Here is a 15,055-nt window from a genome sequence, read left to right on the forward strand (position 1 = left end):
GAAGATTTATGAATCCAGGTGGGCATCGTGGCTCATGCTTATAATCCCAGCACTTTGGGAGGCTGAGGTGGGAGGACTGCTTGAGCCCAGGAGTTCGAGAGGCCAGCCTGGGTAACACCGGGCTCACTGGGTAACACCGGGAGACCCTATCTCTACCAAAAATTTAAAAATTAGCTGAGTGTGGTGGTGTACAGCTACAGTCCCAGGTACTCAGGAGGCTGAGGTGGGATTGCTTGAGCCCAGGAGGTTGAGGCTGCAATGAGCCATGATCGCACAACCGCACTCCAGCCTGGGCAACAGAGTAAGACCTTTTCCAAAGGAAAAAACCACCATGCTCAGCTAATTTTTTTATTTTTTGCAGAGATGGGGTTTCACCATGTTGCCCAGGCTGGTCTTGAATTCCTGACCTCCAGTGATCCGTCTGTCTCGGTCTTCCACAGTGCGGGATCACAGGCGTGCACCACTGCACCCAGCGCCTGCCTCTCTCTCTCTCTCTCTCTTTTTTTTTTTTTTTTTTTTAGGCAGAGTCTCGCTCTGTCGCCCAGGCTGGAGTGCAGTGGCCAGATCTCAGCTCACTGCAAGCTCCGTCTCCCGGATTTACTCCATTCTCCTGCCTCAGCCTCCCGAGTAGCTGGGACTACAGGCACCCGCCACCTCGCCCGGCTAGTTTTTTGTATTTTTTTTTAGTAGAGACGGGGTTTCACCGTATTAGCCAGGATGGTCTCGATCTCCTGACCTCGTGATCCGCCCGTCTCGGCCTCCCAAAGTGCTGGGATTACAGGCTTGAGCCACCGCGCCCGGCCTTTTTTTTTTTTTTCTTTGTATCTTTACCTGCTTCTTTTGAACAGGATTATCCACTGCCCAAGTTTTGATGTGTACGACTTTCTCTAACTTAAAATAGACGTGTGAGGCTGGGTGCAGGGGCTCGTGCCCGTAACCCCGGCACCTCGGGAGGCCAAGATGAGAGGATTGCTTGAACCCAAGAGTTGGAGACCAGCCTGGGCAACACAGTGAGACCTTCTCTATTTTTTTAAAAAAACAGACATCTGAGGCCAGAAATTTTGTTCCTCACACTCTTTCCTGTTTGCTTTTAAGGTATTTCTTCACCTGTAGGTTTTTTTAATGTTGTAATGTTATGATGCCCATGGCAATTATTTTTGTCGTTTTTTTGGTCTTTGTTTTCTATGCTAGTCTCATTTAAAATTAATTTTTTTTGTCAGATCAACAAGTCTCCCTAATGTTTTCTCCCTAATCCTCAGTCTGTTTCCTCTATCATCACTCGGGGCTCTCCTTGCTTTCTGCTGCCTTCTCGGAAACCATCTCTTTACTTCCCTTAGGCTCTTTTTGTTCCAAAGTCATGGCTTTTAATTCCAAGCACCGAGAAGGCCCTTGGACTCAATCAATCTTATCCACAGTTAGGCCTCTGTTCACTATTGCACTGCCAGGCACTAACAACGATTTCCTGGGGTTCCCTGGAAAAGAGAAGGTAGCGAATTTCAGGTGAGCACAACTTGCCAAAGCACACACGTAGGAGAGAGACAGATTACGATGAGAATGGCACGATCGGAACGACTAATGCCAGGCTATACAGTAACATGGAAATGCTGACCATGGACTGTCCAGGGAACGAAAGAAAGCAATGTGGCTACAGAGGAGAAAAACAGAAGTTCACGCCCAGAAGGGATTAGAAGGAAACACACAGAATATTGGCGACCACTGGGTTTGGATGGCAGACTGTGAGCAACTTTTCCTCCTGTTCTATGTTCCACATTTTCTTTGGTGAGCATGAACTGTTTGTGAAAGAGCTAATGAAGAAAAGATTAGAATCCAGAGCGAACAGGCTCATCAGAAATGCCGACAGCAGGCTGGGCACGGTGGCTCACGCCTGGAATCCCAACACTTTGGAAGGTCGAGGTGGGCAGATCACCTGAGGTCGGGAGTTCAAGACCAGCCTGACCAACATGGAGAAACCGCGTCTCTACTAAAAATATAAAATTAACCAGGCGTGGTGGCTCATGCCTGTAATCCCAGTTACTTGGGAGGCTGAGGCAGGAGAATCGCTTGAACCCGGGAGGCAGAGGTTGCAGTAAGCCTATCACGCCATTGCACTCCAGCCTGGGCAACAAGAGCGAAACTCTGTCTAAAAAAAAAAAAAAAAAAAAATGCTGACAGCTTTTTTTTGTAAGTGTTCATAGCAAAATCTGCTTTGGGAAGATGATGCAAAAACAAAACAAAACAAAAAAAAATGCAGAACTGTTGACCTATTTTGCTATTCTACTAACAACTATCATTAAAGAACAGTCAAAACTCAAGTTAGGTGACAAGAGCATAAGAATTTAGATTTAAATCTTCTAGTCTAGAATTATATCCCAAGTACTAACTCAAACACACAGCTATGATTTCAGAATTAGGTAATAATCTCTAAAAAGTAGCAGGGAAGTACCTTAAAACTGTGAGAAGGATTAATCCTGTGCAGATTTTCACAAAAAAAAAAAAAAAAAAAAGGAAAAATTCCCAAATCTGAGATTGAAAACCTCACTGTCAGTCTCTGAAAAATTTTTTTTTTTACAAAAAAGCTTATTAGAATCTACGATCCCTTTAAAAACCAAGTCTTAAGCCAGGTGCGGTAGCTCATGCCTGCAATCCCAGTACTTTGGGAGGCTGAAGCGGGAGGATCACTTGAATCCAGAAGTTCAAGACCACCCTGGGCAACACAGTGAGATCCCATCTCTAAAAAATAAATAAATAAATAACCAAATCTTTCCCACAGGAAATGACGGCAGTTCCGTAAGGAGCAAGCTCCAAGCCTGTGGATGAAACAAAAAAAGCCACACTAACCTCATTTCTTTTTTGATAGGATTACCAGGTCAAGAAATTCAGAAAATACACAGATGGGGCTCTATTTCAAGTTCATTAAGGCATGTAATCCAGTTCCTCATGACAGTAAAATGAACTGTGGGCCTTATGGTAATAGAATAAGACTTATGATACTGGAAGACACTGCCCACCCTTCAATCACTGGATGAAGAAACAGAAGCCATGTGTACACAATGGAGAGCAAGAAGCTGAGGAGTAGAGCCAGGAGCTGAAAGGTGGAGTTACGATGAAAATTCACTCAACAGACTGAAAGCAGAGGTTTGAAATCAACAGGATGTAATTTAATAGGAATACATTTAAAAGTAATTTTTTAAAAAGTGCCTCAAGTACATGATGAGAGAGCCTGCTCTGATGGGCACCATTCCTGGGGAAAAGACCTAAGTGCTCTGGCTGCATACAGGGTGAGAGCAAACACTGAAATGGCGGAGGCAGAGACAACGGTGAGTGACAGTCCTGCCATTCTCTCTGTGAATCCAACCATAACTGGAACGTGTATCTCGCCTCAGGAAGAACAATAGAAACTGCAAAGTGTTTAGAAAAGGCAGACTAGAAAGTCACGACACATGAAGCAAAGCTGAGCGAATGCGCAGCAAGCCTGTGCCTCCGCCACCTGAAGGACTACTGGATGAAAGGACTTCACAGTCACACAGTAACTAACAGACAGAAATTACTAGAAGGCAATGCTCAACACAAGTAAGGATCCAAAAATAAAGTTGTCTGCCTCATAAGTAGTTCTCACGCCATCACTTAAGAAACATTCAGGCAGCGGCCAAAAGACCATTAGGAAGTTTGCCAAAAGGCCTGCAGGGCTGGGCAGAAGATTAACCTAGATGACCTCCGAGGTCTCTTCCACCCATGAAAGCTTGAATCTTGGGCATAAAGAGACCAAAGCTGTTTTACACTGAATCATTCAAACATAGCAAGTCACTCTTGATGCAGAAAAGTCTAGTGTACCGCATCCCAAACTGTCTGAATGCTGGCAGAGCAGTTAGGAACACAGGTTTCAGTCCCATCAGCCTTTGAACCTCAGCCTTGCTACTTACTTAGCTGTGGGACCACAAGCAAGTTTCCCAACCTCTTAGCACCTTACTTTTCTCCTCGGTGAAATGGAAATAATAAACACCTTCTCCTTACAGGGCTGTTGAAAGGGTAAGTTAATCACATAGCAGCGTGACTGGCATATAGTAAGCACTTAACAAATGTTATCTTTTATTATTGCTGTTGGTATTAATAACAAATAACTTGAACTTGACAACTAGTGTGGATGCAGGAGTCAACATACTTATTCCAATTTCCTCACTCTCCCAAGAAGCTAGGTCACTTCAGTGATGGCTGGGAAGATGGAGAACACCAGATGATGAGAACTAACATTAACTAGGTACCTGCTGTGTGCCAAGCGCCACTCTATGAACTGGAACATTTTGTTACAGTCCCCAGCAGCCCTATAAGAATTCCTGTCATTGGCCAGGCATGGTGGCTCACACCTGTACTCCCAGCACTTTGGGAGGCTGGGGCGGGTGGATCACGAGGTCAGGAGTTCAAGACCTGCCTGGTCAACATGGTGAAACCCCACCTCTAATAAAAATATAAAAATTGGCTGGCCATGGTGGCAGGCACCTGTAATCCTAGCTACTGAGGAAGCTGAGGCAGGAGAATCATTTGAACCCAGGAGGCGGAGGTTGCAGTGAGCCGAGATTACACCACTGCACTCCAGTCTGGTGGACAGAGCGAGACTCCTTCTCAAACAAACAAACAAACAAAAAAACAACAACTACCTGAGAAGATATAAAAAGAATAACTATTGGTCAGGTGCGATGGCTCACACCTGTAATCCTAGCACTTTGGGAGGCCAGGGTGAGTGGATCACAAGATCAGGAGTTCAAGACCAGCCTGGCCAAGATGGTGAAACCCCGTCTCTACTAAAACTACAAAAATTAGCTGGGCATGGTGGTAGGTGCCTGTAATCCTAGCTACTCAGGAGGCTGAAGCAGGAGAATTGTTTGAACCTGGGCGGCAGAGGTTGCAGTGAGACGAGATCGTGCCATCGCACTCCAGCCTTGGTGACAAAGAGAGGGGGAAAAAAAAAGGCTGGGCACAGTGGCTCACACCTGTAATCCCAACACTTTGGGAGGCCAAGGTGGGTGGATCACAAGGTCAGGAGATTGAGACCATCCTGGCTAACATGGCGAAACCCTGTCTCTACTAAAAAATACAAAAAATTAGCTGGTGTGATGGTACGCGCCTGTAGTCCCAGCTGCTTGTGAGACTGGGGCAGGAGAACCGCTTGAACCCAGGAGGCGGAGCTTGCAGTGAGCCGAGATCACACCACTGCACTCCAGCCTGGGCGACAGAGCAAGACTCTGTCTCAAAAAAAAAAAAAGAAAATAAAATAAAAGAAAACCAGTAACTCTCCCTGGGACCTATCCAACCCCAACTAATGTAAAGTGGTCTGAGATGGGCAGCAGGGTTTCCCAGGGCTCAGGAACACTATCCTAGGCCATGCTGCTTCCTGGACAAAGAATGGATTGAAATAAGCAAGCTTCCCCAGCTGATATCCCACGGCTGACCTTACTGCCTGTTTTAGGAGTATCTTTAGAACCGTGAGATTGGAGTTGTATTTAAAAAAATTTTTTTTATATTAAAAGTTAACCCCAAAAGTGATCCTATTAAGGTAAGTATCGTATTTTCATTTCACAGACAAGGAGACTGAAACTAACAAGGCTCAAGAACTTGTCCTCAGTCACAAAGGAACTGAGACTAGATTCTAGGAGGCTTTCGCACCCTAAAGAGCTCCAACAAAAGTGAGAAAGCATTTCAAGTGGGTGAGCAGAGATGCTCCATGGGGGAAGTGACACCTGAGCAGAGATAAGGCACGGGACAAGGAAGGGCAAACATGCAGAGTGAAAGGCATGAGCCGTATCAGAGGCAAGGCGCCTCAAGGAATGCTCTCGGGACCAGAAGTCGACGGTGTGATAAAGCTATGATGCCTCGAGGTAGAGTTGTCAGAGACTCCCGGGGACGCTCGCGCCCGGATGTACAGGCACATGAATGTCAAGCCTCACCACTGTCCCTGGCCTCCACAGGACTTCTCCTCAAACAGAAACCCCCGCCCACGAGGGAAGCAAGGTCGTATTTCTGACTTGAACTGGTCATGCAGGATAAAGAGTGAAGCAGCTTCCAGAGTTCAGCTCTGCATCCACACTGCTGCGCCCATTAGGACGGACTGAGGAGGGACGCAATTTCAGTCGACAGCACCATATCCTACATTACACAGCAACAGAGCAAAGGAGTTAAAAGCAAGGCTTTAGAGTCAAAGAAACCGGGTGTGAATCCTAACTCCACCTTTACTAGCTACATGACCCTGGGCAATTTATTAAACTTCTTTGAGGCTGCTTCCTCCTTTATAAAATAGGGATAAAAATATATTCCTCATAGAATTGTTGTGAGCAACAAAAAAGAAATATGTAATGCGCTTAACGGAGTCTGGTGAAAAAGCAAGTTCACAACAAATAGCAGCTATTCTTTCATTCATTCAATGTATTTACAGAGCTTTTGCTTTTATCAACCAAACAAGACTAGAGAAGCTCATACAATACAGCACAGGCCTTTAACATGCCTTCAGAAGGCTGCCTACTAAACCCTTTATGAACACCCAAATTTGCAAATACCACACAGGGAAGACTTCTGCATTCATGGATTTATATTAGAGTAGAATAATAAATAAGAACATAGACTCACTAAAAAAGTAGTAATTTTTCCTTTTGTTTATAAATTGCTTTAGAAAACTGTGGCAGATTACTATATATGATAACTCAGGGTGAGTTCTAGGGAGCAAAATATCCCAACAAAACAAAGATCAAATCAAATCACAAGTCCAACGGTAAGGGCAGGCTTAAAACTCCGGGCAGGATTAGTTTAGCTTTCTCTGACAATAGGATGTTATTAAGAGGTTTATATATGTCAGATATTCAGACTATCAACAGATTCAGAATTTTTTTTTTTTTTTTTAAAGACAGAGTCTTGCTCTGTTGCCCAGGCTGGAGTGCAGTGGCACAATCTCGGATCACTGCAACCTCCGGCTCCCAGGTTCAAGCGATTCTTGCACCTCAGCCTCCCGAGTAGCTGGGATTACAAGCACCTGCCACCACGCCAGGCTAATTTTTGTTTATTTCTAGTAGAGACGGGGCTTCACCATGTTGGCCAGGTTGGTCTCAAACTCCTTACCTCAAGAGATCCACCTGCCTTGGCCTCCCAAAGTGCTGGGATTACAGGCATGAGACACTACGCCTGGCCAACAGATTCAGATTATCGATAAAAGTGTTAATGGCTTTTCCCCACCAATCTCAACATTGCTCTAACTCCCCGAAAAGAAGGTCTCACTGTGATACACTTTCACTACATTTAAATGCAAACAAAAGTTAACACCTTGATGATAAAAGCAGAAAATGAGTAAGGGTCCTTAGAAGCACAGGTTCAAATCTCAGCTCTGCCACTAACTGGTAACTTTTTCTGGGCCCCCTCAGAAAAGACAATCTCTTTATTCCCCAGCTCTAACATCTGAGCCAGCTGACAGCATCTGAACTTTAAACAGGTGACCTCAGAAATGGAGACTTCACAGGTCCCTTCTCACAGGAGTGTTTGGATAAGAAGTGGACATGCAAGGCAAGGCAGAAGCATGAGGCGATGGCAGGGAAAAGTCGCTCTCTGGGGATATGTGGACAAATTTCCCCCAAAACACCCTGTACCTTTCTTCATCATGTCTCGGTCCAAGGCTACATTTCTTTGGGCAAGATTTACTTCTGATCGAAAATGGAAGCGCTTGGCTCGCTGCTCTTTCTTTTCAATTGCTTCCTAGAAAGTACAGAAAAAGTGAAAGTAGTAAAATATGGAGAAGGCAAATTATATCACGAATGCATCATGATGCGTCAGTGACAAACCTGAAATAAATAAGAAGAAATAAGCAACACTACACCTTGAAAAACTGTTGCAGAGACCTGGACAGTCACACTCAATGACTGGGAGGGAATATGTTAATATTGTTGTAATTTGCAAGCATCTCCAACCTAACATAGCCCCGTCACTGTGCCTGGGAAATAGTAGGAACTCAGTAAGCATCTGCTCACTGAATGAACAGTCCTTTACAGTTTATGAAGCTATATGACACTTCATTTGTTATTATCAATTATGCCAACAAATTACAACTAAACAATTTCAACATCCCCATTTTCCAGGGGCAGAAATGGAGGCACAAAAAAGCAAAAAGATTTGCTGGAGATACTTCAGCTAGTAAGTGAGCAGATCTGATTCCAGTGCTATTTCTAGGAGCCCACCTGCAACCATTTCACATTGTCTGTGGGCAACGGCAGTCACACCTGTCACGTTCTTCCACATTGTATCTGCCTGAGCAGTCCACTCCCTAAAGCTAGTCTGTTTAAAAACAACACTGAGCTGGGCGCGGTGGCTCACGCCTATAATCCCAGCACTTTGGGAGGCCGAGGAGGGCGGATCACAAGGTCAAGAGATCGAGACCACGGTGAAACTAAAAATACAAAAACACAAAAATACAAAAAATTAGCCGGGCGTGGTGGCGGGCGCCTGTAGTCCCAGCTACTCAGGAGGCTGAGGCAGGAGAATAGCGTGAACCCAGGAGGCGGAGATTGCAGTGAGCCGAGATCGCGCCACTGCACTCCAGCCTGGGCGACAGAGCAAGACTCCGTCTCAAAAAAAAAAAAAACAAAACAAAACAAAACAACACTGAAGCAAAGAAACTCTCTCCCCTTCCAGCCTTGTGGCCATGGAATCACCAGTTTTCATCTTTAAGTGGTAAGAACCATTGACACTTCACTGAAAAAATAATCACCTTTGTAAGTTTCTTCTAAGAGCTAAAATAAACCCAGGTCCAAAGGTGGGTTTCTGATGGCTCTTAGGAACCCTTCACTAACTGGTTTTGTTTGTTTTTGTTTTTGAGACGGAGTCTCACTCCGTCGCCAGGCTAGAGTGCAGTGGCGCGATCTCGGCTCACTGCAACCTCCAGGTCCCGGGTTCAAGAGATTCTCCTGCCTCAGCCTCCTGAGTAGCTGTGACTACAGGCGCCCGCCACCACATTCAGCTAATTTTTGTATTTTTAGTAGAGACAGGGTTTCGCCATGTTGGCCAGGATAGTCTTGATCTCTTGACCTCATGATCTGCCTGCCTCAGCCTCCCAAAGTGTTGGGAAAACAGATGTGAGCCACGGTGCCCAGGCCCCTTCATTAATTGTATATTGACTTCACCACACTAATTGAAGGTCTGACTATATAAAGAGCTTGTGGGGATTGGTAAAATTGTAAGTTCCGTTATTTCCCAATAGCTATGCTCATTTTTTTTTTTTTTTTGAGACAGAGTCTCGCTCTGTCGCCCAGGCTGGAGTGCAGTGGCCGGATCTCAGCTCACTGCAAGCTCCGCCTCCCGGGTTTACGCCATTCTCCTGCCTCAGCCTCCCGAGTAGCTGGGACTACAGGCGCCCGGCCACCTCGCCCGGCTAATTTTTTGTATTTTTTAGTAGAGACGGGGTTTCGCCGTGTTAGCCAGGATGGTCTCGATCTCCTGACCTCATGATCCGCCCGTCTCGGCCTCCCAAAGTGCTGGGATTACAGGCTTGAGCCACCGCGCCTGGCCGCTATGCTCATTTTCTTCACTGAAGTCTTCCTAGTACAAACAATAATTTACCTTCCTTTAGAAACAAAGTACTAACTCTGAGACTACCACCCTTTTCCCATATACCTGTTTCATATAATGGCAAATGGTGTAAGATTAAGAATAGTTTACTTTTTAAATCACAGTAAGAAAATATTTTCACTTTATTCTCTTTTCTTGTCTAAAAGATGACCAATTCTCTTTCTTGTTTTTTGTTTTGTTTTGTTTTTGGCCTTTAAGTAATCAGAAACACACAGAGACACAGATAAACCATAAAAACGTTAGTTGGGCATGATGGCATCCACCTGCAGTGCCCAACTACCTGGGAGGCTGAGGCAGAAGGATCAATTGAATCCAGGAGGCACAGGTTGCAGTAAGCCGAGATCGCACCCCTGAACTCCAGCCTAGGTGACAGAATAAGACTCTGCCTCAAAACAAAAACAAAAACAAACAAACAACAACAAAAAAACCCAAAAAAAGCATTATAAAAAGGTAGGCATGAAATATATTTTTATTTTTGCTTTTATGTATTCAATACAGCAATATATATTATTATTCAGAAATGTAATACAAAATTCTGTTCCAAACTTAACGTTACACATTAAAATCAGAAAAAAGGTCTAAAACGGAACATCACTGATTAAAGCAACTTACATGTATTGACTACATATAAGGAAAATAATAGGCTTGACTCTATGAGGTGTTACAATGAAGGTGATAATCTGGTAATAGCAATCATTAGATACAAGGCAATAGACTTAAGTACTAAGAACAATTCACTTGACTTGGGCTTCAGACTTTAGACAGCCAGGCAATCAGGAAGTCCTCTTTTTCTGGGTCTACAGCTAATGAGGAATAAAGACTGTTAAGGGCCTACTATGCTGGGCGCGGTGGCTCACGCCTGGAATCCCAGCACTTCAGGAGTCTGAGGCAGGTGGATCACCTGAGGTCAGGAATTCGATACCAGCCTGACCAATATAGTGAAACCCCATCTCTACTAAAATTACAAAAATTAGCCAGGCGTGGTGGTGTGCTCCCGTAGTCCCAACGACTCAGGAGGCTGAGGCAGGAGAATCGCTGGAACCCAGGAGGTGGAGGTTGCAGTGAGCCTAGATCGTACCAGTGTACTCCAGCCTGGGCAACAGAGCGAGACTCCATCTAAAAAAAAAAGAAAAAGAAAAAAAAGGGGGGGTGCCTACTATGTGCCAGGCACTTTTCATATTTTGTTTCATTTCAAGTAGAAACAGTACATATTTTTTTTTAGAAACGGAAATACCATTTAAAAAAGCATTCCCAGTCCTGGACATTTTCTTAGAAATGGTTCAACACAGTTATCTAGGTAGAGTGATTTTATCTTTTCATGGCTGTAAGAACACACAAATGCTGCCAGCACCGTTTCAGAATGCATGAAGATATCATTGTATAACACAAAATTTTTTGTTGTTGTCCATGCTGGAATGCAGTCGCACGATTTCAGCTCACTGCAGTCTCAACATGGCAGGCTCAAGTGATCCTCCCACCTCAGCCTCCTGAGTAGCTGGGACTACAGACCTGCACTACCACACCCAGCTAATTTCTGTATCTTTTGTAGAGACGGGTCTCACTATGTTGCCCAGGCTGGTCTCGAACTCCTGGTCTTAAATGACCTACTTGCTGGGCCTCTCAAAGTGCTAGGATTACAGGCATGAGCCAGTGTGCCCGGCCAATAACACCATTTTTTTTAGAAAGAAAATTTAAATCCAGCAACAAAAGAAAAGAGGAAATATTTACTGTTAAGTCCTAGGGATCAAGTTCATTAAGTTCACTTGCTTATCAAGCGAATAAATAAATCATAGCCTGTCTTACCTTGGAGGTGACATCAATTCCAGTGATGAAGCTGCCAGCCTTGTTTTCGTATCTTCTGCTCGTGTCCTAACACAAAGGAGAAGGGTGAGAAATTCAAATAGCAATTGAGGGAAAACCTATGATAAAAGTCGGGCTGACAGCTGGTTCTTCTTTTTTATTTTTTTATTATTATTTTTTTTTTGTGACAGTGTCTCGCTCTGTTGACCAGGCTGGAGTGCAGTAGAATGATCACAGCTCACTGCAGCCTCGACTCCCCAGGCTCAAGCCATCCTCCCACCTCAGCTTCCCACAGTAGCTGGGCCCTCAGGCATATGCCACCACATTCAGCTCATTTTTTTTTTATTTTTGTAGAGACAGGGTCTCCCTATGTTTCCCAGGCTGGTCTCCAACTCCTGGGCTAAAGCAGTCCTCCTGCCTCAGTCTCCCAAAGTGTTAGGATTACATGCATGAGCCACCACACAGAGTCTGGTTCTTCTTGTTTATCTGTTTGTGTTTTGAGATGGAGTCTTGCTCTATCACCTAGGCTGGAGTACAGTGGTGCAAACTTGGCTCACTGCAACCGCCACCTCCCGGGTGCAAGGGATTCTCCTGTCTCAGCCTCCTGAGTAGCTGGGATTACAGGCATGTGCCACCATGGCCAGCTAATTTTTGTATTTTTAGTAGAGACGAGGTTTCACCATGTTGGCCGGCTGGTCTCAAACTCCTGACCTCAGGTGATCCGTCTGTCTCAGCCTACCAAGGTGCTGGGATTACAGGCATGAGCCACCGCACCTGGCCAGTCTGGTTCTTTTTGAAGAGTCATTCTTTTCAAAACCCTTCGCCACCCGTGACAACCTTTTATTAAGAAGCCCCATCCCAGTGATTCCATGGTATCAATCAACCACTCCAATAAGAAGAGCAGAGCCTGTCCAAAACCTGAAGTGATTCCATCAACTGAAAGTATCCATGTAAAGAAAAATCTAAAGGCTTTTGTGGAAAATGTCAAAAGATGAAGCACAGTCACTTAGCTCCCCAACCTAGTCCGAACAAATTCCCCATGCCCAGCCACCAGGTGGAGCACAACCCTCCACCTCAATGCAGAAGTCCAGACTCAACTAGAATTCCTGAGGCAAATACAGCACAGTGCAATGCAAAGGGGATGGGATTTGGAAACCAAGCGAGGACGGAAGCCTCAGCTCTGACGGTCACTAATTACAGGACACTGTATAGTTTCCTTGACCTCTCTGGGTCCCAGTTTCCTGCGTGGTATCTACCTGCCTTCCTGACCTCTTTTACTGCCCTTCCATTAGTGCTACAGAACTTTGCAACAACCCTGGACCCACCCCAGACCTTCTGTGCTTGCCATTGCCCCTGCTGGGGGAACCCCTTTTCAGTCTTCACAAGGTTGGCTCCTTTTTGTCATTAAGAGTTTATATGGAGCATAAACTCCAGCAGGGAGGTTGATCTTGATCAAGCACCTAGGGCTGTGTCTTGGTACATAGTGGGGGATGCAATAAATACATGTTGGCCAGGCTCGGTGGCTCATGCCTGTAATCCCAGCACTCTGGGAGGCAGAGGTGGGAGGATCACCTGAGGTCAGGAGTTCAAGACCAGCCTGGCCAACATGGAGAAACCCTGTCTCTACTAAAAATACAAGATTAGCCGGACATGGTGGCACATCCCCGTAATCTCAGCTACTTGGGAGGCTGAGGCAGGAGAATCACTTGAACCCAGGAGGTGGAGGTTGTGGTAAGCCGAGATCGCACCATTGGGCTCAGCTACTCAGGAGGCTGAGGCAGGAGAATCGCTTGAACCCGGGAGGCAGAGGTTGCGGTGAGCTGAGATTGTGCCATTGCGCTCCAGCCTGGGTAATAAGAGCGAAACTCCGTCTCAAAACAAAACAAAAACCATGTTGAACTGAATGACTGAAAGGATGATAACACCTACTTCACAACTGCAGTGATACTTATTTATTTTGGTTTTGTTTTGTTTTTGAGATGGGGAGAGGGGAAAGGAGGGACCTCGAAGGGGTGTTGCTATATTCCTGAGGCTGGTCTGGAACTTAGACAATCCTGAATAGCTAGCACTAAAGGTGTGCATGGCCAGTATATTTAAGTGACACAATGTAGTGAATGGTAAATGCTAATATATTAGCTGTTGTTAATCATAATCAATAACGTTTGCCATCTCTAGCGATCATACCTTACCCTTTCTCCATAACTTCAGTCTAAATATGTTGACATGTGGTGAAAAGTAGTTCATATTAGGTTAGAAATTAAGAGGAGTCATCCAGGCCTGAAACCAGCTCTAAGAACTGGATCTACAGCCACCAAGTCACAAGCAAAACACCTCACCATCCCCAGCGCGGTAAATGAGGGATCAAGGGCGTCTATTGATCGTTTGCTAATTTGCTTTCATTAAGAGTGAGATGCTGGGGTGACGGTGTAGGTGCCAGTGGAGCTGCGGGGTGGGGGTGGGGGGGCGGCGCAAGATGACTCTGAAGTCACGACAGAAACAGTGAGTTTCCGCTGCTGACAAGTGCAGCCCTCCCAAGAGAAAGAGCGAGTGCCATGTTTCACAGATACAAATTCCTCCGGGGCAAGACCCACAGGAGAGACCTGGTTGCTGGCGCCACCCAACAGCTCCTTCTGGGCTGCTCCCAGTTCTGTTCCCGCCCAGGGCTCCCCCTTTATCTCAGCCCTCCAGACACTCCCCACTCACCCCTTTGCACAGCACGGCTCAGAGGGGGCAGCGGAGGGGGGTCCTCAACTCTCTCCCAGCTCTCCGCCACCCCCTCCAGCCCCCTCAACACCCATTTCCGGCGCACCGGCGTCCTTTCTCCCGCTCCGCGTCCCTCCTCCAGCCCGGCGCCCCCGTCCCCAGGACGCTGGCTCCCTTCTCCCCGGCTCCCCTGACTTCCCCGGCTGGGGTTCCAGCCACCGCCCCTTCCGGCCCCCTCCGGCGCTGGGACTAGCCCCGCGACCTCCTCCTTGCCCCCCGACCCCCGCCCGTACCGGGATCAGTTCCTTGAGCGAGCGCCGCACGGGCACGATTTCCAGCTCGCCCTCCTCCACCTCCATGGGCTCCGGCTCGCCACGGTCAACACCCGACTCCGCCTCAGGGGACGGGAGCCCCAGGTCTTGCCCCGCCGGGGCCTCCGCCTTCACCGACACCCGCAGGCCCCGTACGGCCGCCATAGCTGCCTGCCGGCCGCACCACCGAGAGCCCGCCCCTTACGGCCGCCGGCTAGAGCGCCGCTGCCACTGGCCACAGAGGAGCCGCCGCAGTTACCTAGAGCGTCGCCGGCTTCGGCCAGAAGGCCGCCCTCAGCGCCGCCGCCCCCTGGTGGCGGGAGGAACCCGGGGCGGGCTGCGCGGGCGGGACCTGGGGAGGAGAAGGCGGGACTGAGCGGGGACGGGGGCGGGGACTGAGCGGGGACGGGGGCGGGGCCTGCGGGAGCGACGGAGCTTGGAGGAGACCCGGGTAGTCAAGGGTTACAATGTAGCTACGCCTTGAGGCTAAACCTGTACTAAAAGCCAACTTTACTGAGCGATCACTATGGGCCAGACACTTCCAAGCGCTCGAACCCTTAGAACAACTCTAGGAAGTAGATCCTATTATGACCCCTATTTCATATATGAGGAAACTGAGGTATAGAAATTGACCCGAGGTGACGCCA

The 15,055-nt window shown here is 46.9% G+C and overlaps 1 protein-coding gene across 4 annotated transcripts in view; it reads right to left on the reverse strand.

Moving 5' to 3' along the window:
- The window catches only part of NCBP3 (nuclear cap binding subunit 3), a 43,300-nt gene extending 28,689 nt beyond the window's left edge, over positions 1-14,611 (reverse strand). For all 4 annotated transcript variants that reach the window (XR_005236756.2, XR_005236755.2, XR_012088723.1 and 1 more), the window contains exons 1-3: positions 14,391-14,611; positions 11,398-11,463; positions 7,623-7,728 (exon numbers count right to left, since the gene is read on the reverse strand). Coding sequence is in view for 1 of the 4 variants with exons in the window: in XM_037987455.2 (XP_037843383.1) it covers positions 7,623-7,728; positions 11,398-11,463; positions 14,391-14,573 (355 nt within the window). In the remaining 3 variants the exon portion in view is untranslated. The remainder of the gene's footprint in view (positions 1-7,622; positions 7,729-11,397; positions 11,464-14,390) is intronic.
- Between the last annotated feature and the right edge of the window lie 444 nt (positions 14,612-15,055).

Source organism: Chlorocebus sabaeus, chromosome 16, assembly GCF_047675955.1.
Source record: "Chlorocebus sabaeus isolate Y175 chromosome 16, mChlSab1.0.hap1, whole genome shotgun sequence".
Lineage (NCBI taxonomy): Eukaryota > Metazoa > Chordata > Mammalia > Primates > Cercopithecidae > Chlorocebus > Chlorocebus sabaeus.